General features: G+C 37.2%; 1 protein-coding gene across 1 annotated transcript; it reads right to left on the bottom strand.

Annotated features, from left to right (window-relative positions):
• Nucleotides 1–1,023: 1,023 nt before the first annotated feature.
• On the bottom strand, nt 1,024–9,372 carry LOC120530544 (gamma-crystallin M2-like). Its single transcript, XM_039754972.1, has 3 exons — nt 9,355–9,372; nt 8,987–9,229; nt 1,024–1,299 (listed from the first exon to the last, which is right to left on the bottom strand). Exons 1-3 carry the CDS (start codon nt 9,361–9,363, stop codon nt 1,024–1,026), a joined length of 528 nt encoding a protein of 175 aa, XP_039610906.1. The 5' UTR covers nt 9,364–9,372.
• Between the last annotated feature and the right edge of the window lie 667 nt (nt 9,373–10,039).

Consider the following 10,039-nt stretch of genomic DNA (forward strand, 5'->3'; position numbering starts at 1 on the left):
ATTTTAATTTACTTGTTTTTTTTAGATTTGTTCACCTGAATCTTTACTTCATTCCTCTGAATTGCTTCTTGTCTTTCCTTAAATGGCACCCAAACAGTAATGAAATGTGAAGTGAATAAATCAACAGAAGACCAAATAAATCAGGGCCTCAAACTCCAACTAATTTCACTCCAACCAGTTGTTTAATTAGGTGCCAAATCTTGCTGTTTTTTTTTTAATTTTTTGGTTGCTGCTGCTCTCATTGTGCAATAGCAGACATTTCCAAAATTGTTAAATTTCTCTTTTCTAAGAGCAGTGTTAAAATGTTTTGGGGACCTGAGCAGATCAACATTCCCGAGACCTTCATCTTTCTTTATTTTCAGATACTGTATGATGGACACAGTTTGCTGGTCATGTTTCGTATCTCATTATTGCTTGGCAGCTAATTAAGGAAAGAGAAACATTTCAGGGGTTTGATTCTTCAAGAGCATGTCAATTAAAATTAATTCAAAAAAAGTGAATTAGTAGCAAAAGCAAGTAAATAATTAAGAAAGGGGTTTGAATGAAAACCTGCAGCTACTGTGGCCCTCCAGGACTGGAGTTGGGGAGTGTGAGTGTCACTGCAATATAAAGTCAACCGTGTGAACTGAAAGAGTATATTGTAGGTGGCATTAGTGACAAAATGGTAGCAGTTTCATGGAATTTACTTGTTTTTCAAATGGTGACATACCATTATAAAATATAATATTGTGCTATTTTTTTCCACATGAAGTACTAAAAACTCCAAAAATGTTACTAATGACACAAGGCTGGCAGAACAGTAAACACGATTATGACACTAACACATCAATACTGCAAGCTGAGCACAATGGGTTTTCTGGTATGGTGTGAGTTAATCTTCACAAAAAAAGAGTGGTTGTGTAAGTTTCTGCCATTAGAACTTTTGTCACCCTAAAGTAATGCTTTCATGTTTGAAATAATGAGTTATGAGTTAAGAATCCACAACTGGATAACTTTGAACTGTTGTTTTTTTATTTTTCAAAGTTAGTTGAAATCAGTGATGCGCCTGAAGGATCCAATCCTGGAGCTCATTGAACCCCAGTCACTGTATCTCCTGTACTCTCCAGGTCTTAGGAAGTACTGTCTTCCACGGTAGTTAGGATGTTCAAAGAAGAGCCAGTAGCCATCCATCACATTGCAGGAATGAACATCATTGTAATGGAAACGTTCAAAGAGAGAGGGACAGTCATCAACAAATTCCATCATCTGTCCTCCAAACTCTGGTCTTTCGTAGATTCTGATTCTGTATGATCCTTGGTGCTAAATAATGGCACAAGAGAAAGGGAATATTAACATTTTTAACATCACTATTAATATAAAATTTGTTTTTGGAAACTTATTTGTAGTTAATTCACATTGTGTTTATGTGTTTTGTCAATCTAGTGTAGCATGGGAAGCATATATAAAAAAAATCTATAATTATTTTTAAGAGTGTACTGATAGCTGTAATTCCTTACATTTACAGTTGTTGCATATATTTATGCAGTATATGGAAGTAGAACTGAGGTTTCAAAACCATTTTGTAAGCAAAACGATGTTATCGAAGAATGAATGACAAAAAAGTAGAAGATAAAGAAAACCCTGACGCCATACTGGAGGTGAATATTACCCTCAGTAGTTGATGGAATGGTTTGGTCACTTGTGCACTTAAAACATCACCATAAAGTTTATACTGACTGGGTGTTTTATTAGTCAGTGGCAGATGGAGGCCTCAAAGGGTCATGGCTGAGAGTGCCATTTTATGCCGTATGGAGGGATGATTCTGGAAGAATCTGTGTTTAACCCTCAAAGTGAAAGAGTTTCCTAAAAAAATTTTGGAGCCATAGAGTCAGAAAGACCCTTTGTGAAAGCTGACTCTTATGCCATCAGGAACCTTGAAATATAGAGTTCCATAATCTTTGGTGGTTCTTTTGCTCTCCACCTAGACATCATAGCCCCTTGAAGGATTTCAAACTACTATCTACCTGCCATGGAGAACACAACATCAGTCTTCAAATCAAATTAAATCTTATTCAATTTTATATACATTTTATATAAAGTTTTGTTGGAAGATTGGATCTCTTCATTGAGGATTAGTGTCCATTTTCAAAGCACTTAGATAGACAGATAGATAGATAGATAGATAGATAGATAGATAGATAGATAGATAGATAGATAGATAGATAGATAGATAGATAGATAGATAGATAGATAGATAGATACTGTAGATAGATAGATAGATAGATAGATAGATAGATAGATAGATAGATAGATAGATAGATAGATAGATAGATAGATAGATAGATTACAATGGAAAACTGTCAATGGGCTGAACGGCCTCCTCCTTTGCCGTGGAGCTCGTTAATAATATGGGTGTTAAGACTCAAAAATAAAATAACAGTAACAGATAAAAGAAAGAGTATTACTTGGTATTACAGAAGATGACAATTCTTCTCTTTTTATGTTTTTCATTATGAAGATATTTTTTGCTGTTTTCTGAGTCTGCTTAAGCAATACAGGATCACAATGGGCTGGACAGTAGTAGGAACCAACAATAGACAGAAAAGTCACCTACAAGAAGCCCGAGTATCATTTGGTTTTCTTAATGTGACTTTTCAGTAAACACAACATGTTATTTTAGATGTTAGAGCCTTACAGTTTCTTCAGGGATTAGATTTTGGCCTGGTCACTGTGTGAGTGCTGTCTTGGTTTCCTTCACAATCTTTAGTTTGTTATTTCATCCCCAAAATAATTTGTTTAGGTGGATTGGCAACTCTAATCTGGCACAATGGGAGTGTGTGAGTTAGTATGCCTAGTGATGGACTGCAGTTCTTCCTCTGGTTTAATTTCTGCTTTGAATAGAGCACGCCCAGGATATGTAAGCCTGCAATTGCATTAAGCAGATGAATAAATACAGCAGTTGCATGGAAGAAATCAGCAAATTACTTAGTCAAACATGCACTGCACCCTTGAGGTGTTCCTGGGAGTACTCCAAGGTGGTGTCTATTGATCAAACATGAACTGGGATTAATAAAGTATCTATCTATCTATCTATCTATCTATCTATCTATCTATCTATCTATCTATCTATCTATCTATCTATCTATCTATCTATCTATCTATCTATCTGAGCTGATATGATTTAATATAGCCAATATTAGAATCGTACAATAAAATGTCTTTTTAAAGAATTTAGTCTTACTATTTTGTACTTACTACTCTAATATTTCAATGAAGACTGTTGCAAATATTACATCTGTTTAAATCAATTTCTATTTTTTAATTTCAATCAAAAAAGCGGTAAATCTGGTAAATAGCACACATCATTTCATTACAGGCCTGCTCCACACTCTCCCTATGTTAAGCCTACGTGTTTTTGCTAATAAGCATAGCCATGCAGTGAAAAAACTAAATGACTTAACATGTTGAAACGCCTATTTTGCAGGAAGCCTCAATCCATCTTCTCCAGGACCAGGTGCTAATATCAAGAAATTCACTTTGTTTGTAGCATATGTATTCAAAATTTCTAGTTATGACATAAGTGTCCAGCTATCCATATATTTTCTAAACTCATTTTACATAATACACAGTAACAAGAGGTGGCACCCGTCACAGATCACATTTATGCACTCCTTTACTAATTCACATCATGGCAATTTAGTGTCACCAATTAGTGCACTAGCCTATCTTTGGACCTGGGAAGAAAACCGTTGGGTTCCTGGTCAAATCCCACTTGAAGACAGTTAGAATAGACAAGTTCCACATAGAATGCACCATGGCTATAAGACAGAATGAGACTACCATGCCACCATCATGAAAGCATTTTTTACATTTTGTTAGAATGTTTATTTATATAGCACATTTTCATTTAGAAGTGTAGCTCAAAGTGCTTTATATATAATTTTAGGCAAATTACAACAGAAAGAAAAAAGTCTGTATTGGAAAACAATAAGTGTCCAATTAAAAAAAATATCCTATTGTCTAGCTGCTAATGATGAGAGGAAAGCCAAAAAGCTAAAATAGAAAACAAACACACTTAAAATAACTTGAAGGATTTCTGGAATGGACTGAGCATAATTACGGGACTTAAGCAATCCAGGGCTCAGGTTCTAGAAGGAGATGTGGACAAAGCCAACACCTAACCAATTTTTTAATTGATTTTCCTAGTCATTGCTACCTTCTTCCAATGACCAGTCTCCCCACACTATCCCTACTACATCAACAACTCCTACCATGTCAACTGGAATGGTCAGTGACAAGTCCACTTCTGACTATCAGTGTGGACTGTCCATAGCTGAAGACCAAATAAGGAGACAACAGAGAAAGCTACACATAGGAAAAGCTGCAGAAACACATGGAGTCAGTCCTCGAGTTCTCAAAGCCTGTGCTGACCAACTTTGTGATGTCCTCTGTTACCTGTTCAGTTTGTCCCCAAGACTTCAGAAAGTGCCATTACTGTGGTAAACATCCTGCACTGGTCTTGTTCCAAAGAAGGCAGGTGCTTCTTCACATAATGACTACAGACCAGTGATACTTATGTCTCATGACAAAGACCTTTGACAGACTGGTCCTGGAATATGAGTTCTCTTGTGGTAGACCATCTGGGCCCACTACAGTCTGGCCTATCAGATAAAGATTGGAGTAGAGGATGCAATTATCTATCTACTCCACAAGGCTTATTCTTACCTGGACAAAGCTGGCAGCACTGTGAGGATTATGGTTTTAGATTTCTCCAGTGCCTACAATACCATCCAGCCATCCCCGTTAAGGGGTAAACTCAGAGATATGCAGGTGGATGAGCTTATGGTGTCCTGGATAAAGGACTATTGGTCAGGCAGCCTGAAGTGTGTGAGACTCAAGGACTGTGTTTCTGATATGGATATGAGCATCTCTGGTGCACCACAAGGAACAGTCCTGTCTACTTTTCTCTTCACTCTGTACACCTCAGACTATAAATATCATGCCAGATCATATCACTTGCAGAAATTCTCAGATGATTCTGCACTTATAAGGTGTTTTGATAAAACAGATGAGACAGAGTATAGCAGTCAGGTGGAGAAGTTTGTTTCTTGGTGCAAACAGAATTCTCTGCATCTTAACATCAGCAAAACCAAGGAACTGGTTATTGACTTTTACCATATCAATGAGCCCGTATGTCCAGTCACTACTCAGGAAGGGGATGTAGAAGTGGTCCGCTCCTACAAGTACTTGGGGGTTCACATTAATAACAAGTTAGACTGGTCTTGAAACACAGAAGAAGTATATAAGAACTTACAGAGCAGGTTCTTTATCATCAGGAGACTGTGTTCCTTTAATTTTGGAAGTGACATCCTAAATATCTATAAATCTGTGATGGCCAGTGTGATTTTCTATGTTCTGGGGTGCTGGACTGGTAACCTCTCTTCAAGAGCGGCCCATCAAATCAACAAGCAAATTAAAAGGGCAAGCTCAGTTATAGGACACACTCTGGACCCCCTGGAGGTCGTAGCAGAGGAGAGAATTAAAACAAAACTGAATTCCATTGTGAACAATGCTGCACAACCTCTCTCTGACACACTAACAGTGAGGACTTTCATCCAACGAATCGTTTAGCAGAAGTGTGTCAAGAAACACTACAGGGGCTCCTTTATACCAACAGCAATACACCTGTGTAATGCCAGCCAAGTCAGAACTTTTCTTTCTTTTTAAATTTCTTGCTTTATAGTTTATATATTTTCCTGTGTGTTCAGACCATAGTATATACGTTCATTTATTTATTCTAATATTTATTTATTTATTTATTTATTTACCTATTTATGCATTTATTTATTTAAAGAGCTATTGTAAAAAGCCTAATATTCCATTGGGAACAAATAAAGTTCTATCTATCTGAGTTTTTGTATTTTATGTAATAACAGAGCAAAATATGATATTTTCAAACTTTAAATTAATTCAGTTTAGGGGCCTCATGTATAACGGCGTGCGTAGAACTCGCACTATAACATAGCGTAAGCACAAAAGCCGAAATATGCTTACGCACAGAAAAATCCAGATGCAGGAATCTGTGCGTACTCCAACTTCCACGTTCTTCCGCTACATAAATCCCGATCAGCGTGAAAACTAACGCCGTGCACGCGCTTTATGTAACGCCCCAACTCCTCCCAGAATTACGCCTCTTTGAATATGCAAATCAATATAAATCGCCCTTAAGCTCAGCCTTCTATGAAAAGACAATGGGAAAAGCACGGGGGAAATATAAGAATTTCAGCGAATACCAAGTGGAGGCAAAGGAAAAACATACTATTTGTTCAAATAAACCGCGGTATAATCAAAAAAATGAAGTTGATCGAGTGACATAGCGTGTTGGAGAAACTTGAAAGCTCACGTTCACAAAATCGCACAGTGACGGAAATAAAAAAGAAGGCACATATCAAAGTCGCCGTGAAAAGCCGAGTTGTAGCCCACTGTCTGAGTGTCATATGAAAGCTTATTAGGGTACAGAGAAAAAAGGCACACAGTGGGAAAAAAGCACGAAATATCAACTTCAATCTCGACATTTCCACTTTAATCACGTAGTTTATTTTATCATTAAAGTAGAGCATCATAAACTTCATCTTAAAATCGTTTAATTAACCAGTTTCTCAAATCACATCGTAATTAAAGTAGCACGTTAAATGCTTTGTTTTGTATTTGATCTTCTATATGCCTATGTGTGTGACTCACTACTTGCTTCTTAAACCAGCTCTCTTACTCCAACTGGACACAGAATCCATTACATTCGTTATATTACAGCTCTCTGAATAACTAAAATACTGAGATGTATACGTGATATCATTTTCATGATGATAGGGGTTAAAGCACGTTATTAAACATGTTTTTCACTTCGATGAAATAATTTATTGCAGCAGTACTCAGGGGCGGCTCTAGGCTTGTGGTGGCACTGGGCAGAGGAAGAATCGGTGGCTCCTTCGCCCGCCAATGTCAGTAAAGTAGCCTATGTACAGTGGATGGCCTCGTCCGTTGCAGACACTGCTTAGCCGCCTCGTGCTCATGACACAAGCATTTAACTTTTGCCGAAATTTGTCGCTGTGTTTTTAGCTGTGTTGTTATTTTCTCTTTCTGTTTTATATTCAATATATATTGGCGTAGCCGTCACTGCAGTCAGTGCTTTTCTTTCCCCAAGTAACCGATCGCCACACAATCAGCTCTGTAATAGAAGTTAAGCCATCTGTAAGCTTAGCGCCGATTCTTCAAAACGTTTAAGGAACATTGAAATATCTTCGTAGTACATGTTTAAATATTCTATCCTTAACGGCACTCCCAGTCAAGAATATAGATTATTTAAATGAAGTTAAAGTTTTATATGTATAATTTAAAAAACATATTTTGCTGCATTTCATCAAATACGCCCTTTATAAAGTGGCTCAGGTTGTGCGATATTATAACTGTAGTGCAAGTTTACAGTGGGGTGATTGTACTTATAAGTACACACAGTTCTACAAGGTGCAATTGATTGAGTGCATTTAAAGTTCTTGGGATGAAACTGTTTCTGAACCACGAGGTCTGTACAGGAAAGGCTTTAAAACGTTTTGCAGTGGCTGAGACAGCGTGTCCTTAAAGCTGTATACCGATAATTCTCTTTCCGATCAGCTGCTGTTGTGATTCACACTCAGATACAGTGATATAAATACTCCGAGTGGTGCAGTGAAAGAAATATGGAAAATGATGATCCGCTGTGGCAACTCCTAACGGGAGGAGCTGAAAGAAGAAGAAGAAGAAGAAGAAGAAGAAGTGACAGTAACAACACTAAAGCAGTTATGGTATTTGGAATACTATGGCTGTTCCCTGGACCATTTTATTGTTACAAGTTAATTACAATCAGATGCATTACACTAATAAACAATATGCTGTTAGTTTCGGTGTATTTATAAAGCCGCTTCAGGAAAATAATGAGTAACCACACAGGAATAGTAGCATTGCTTTGACGCTGGGTGCCACCAGTCTGCAAAACCGAGTGGAGAACTTGCGTACAAAAAGGCATGAGGTACTGTGGAAAAGTGTGTGGCTTTACGCCCAAGTGTAGGTTTTATACATCGCGATTTGAATGTGGAAAAGTTCTTACGCAACATTTCTGTGTGTACGCACCGTTTATACATGAGGCCCCAGGTTGTCAGCAACTAGAGCCTCTCTTGGCAGCATTGGGTGTAAGCTGTCAGTCTATCAGTCACACTCCCACATAATACCAGTTTGGAATTGCCATTTAATCTAACATGGATTGTATTTTATTGAGGAAATGAAGGAAGACCAACAAAGGCAATAACCAGGTATGGGATGTGTGCCCAGAGCACCTGATCCATGAACTGGCAGCACCCAGCAGAATGCCATGGTGCCTCCCCAGGTGCATTAAGATCTTTATTATTAGTAAGCCCTGTTACTGTGTTTTGATGCTTTTATAGATGACTGACTGTATTAATTAAACACATCATGATTTCAGTTTCTATATTTCACCTAATAATGCCGCATTTTGTTATGTTTACCAGTGAGAAAATCTCAACATGCCTTTATATTTTTACACATAATATGTGTTAGAAAGCATAACATATTGTGTCTTTAAAATTTTTATGTTCTTTTCAATTTCACTGGTACCTTTATAATTTGGATTACGCTAGTTTGATAATGGTATGGCATATATGATGAAATTACATTCAATGGCAAAATATACATTTGGAAAAAAAACATAAAAGTCACATATAAAACTAAATACCTAACACAAGGTAAAAGGATATTCTAAAAACTGAAAAGTTCCTTTGTCTCTTTTGTTATCAAGTCTTTCTCCATTGTCCAAGTGCTTAATATTTTGTGTAAGCTAAATGTCTTATAAACCATTTCAAGGATGATGCATTTCTTTCATTTTAAGGTTTGTCGTTTGACCTTTGCTATGGGTTTTGCTGTTAAAATAAAACAATAGAGAAAATCAAATTAAACTTACCTCTGGGATCATGCGGCAGGAACGCACACAGTCATTAAATCCCATCCAGCGCTGATAGTCAGGATACTCCCCTCTTTTCAGGAAGTACTGGTAGCCCATGTAGTTGGGGCGCTCATACACCATCCATGAGCCACTGTCCACGCGGATGGAGTTACAGCGACTGAAGTAGGAGTGCAGGTCCGCACAGTCACTGCTACACTCATACGAGCGACCTTGGAAGTTCCTGTCTTCATAGAAGATGATCTACAAAATGATCACATATTATTATTTTGCTTTTGCTTAATTCTTTGAATTAAAAAATAAAGATTTTTTATTTTTAGTTATAAATGTAAATGATTTGGTAGTATATGCAGCAATTCTGAACTCACCTTCCCCATTGTGATGAATCACAGTAGACGCAGCACTGTGCCACATTTTGGCAGGTCTGCCTTTTATAAAGGCCTGGGAAAACTGCACCATTGTTCTGTAATACATGTCAGCAGCTTTTTAAAGGAATGTGCTTCTGCCAACTAACAAAAGACCTAAGCACTCCTTGCCAACAAAGCAGGTTTCTTTATTGTGACTGTCATGTAGGATAGCAGCAGTTGCCCTTGAGTGATTGAAATGGGGAGTTACGCTCATGACACACAGAAACTCTAGAAATGCACCGTACATGCAAATTCTATGAAATCAATTAAATAAAAGAAAAGGCCAATTGGACGCAAGTCAAAACCGAAAATAAAGTTAATGCCATCGTTCATTTTACTTTTTTACTGGGACACCATCACTCTCACGTGTTTTTCAGTCTCATTGCAAGTATTATGTATGTTATTTTGTTACTGTGTTCAATATGAGTATTATAAGCTCACTATTGCATTGCAGTGTAAAATGTTCGGATTACTCACAATGTCAGACTATTGTTTTTTGTGATTTTACACTGCTTGCATTAAAAATTACTGTAATTTGATGTTTAAATGTCAGTAAAACTCTCTGCTGAATAAATAAGATTAAGTAGTAGGAAAACGTTTGAAAAACCTTTTTAAATTGTGTTGAGGTCATCCACGGAATCACAGG

The sequence above is a fragment of the Polypterus senegalus genome, chromosome 6, assembly GCF_016835505.1.
Source record: "Polypterus senegalus isolate Bchr_013 chromosome 6, ASM1683550v1, whole genome shotgun sequence".
NCBI lineage: Eukaryota > Metazoa > Chordata > Cladistia > Polypteriformes > Polypteridae > Polypterus > Polypterus senegalus.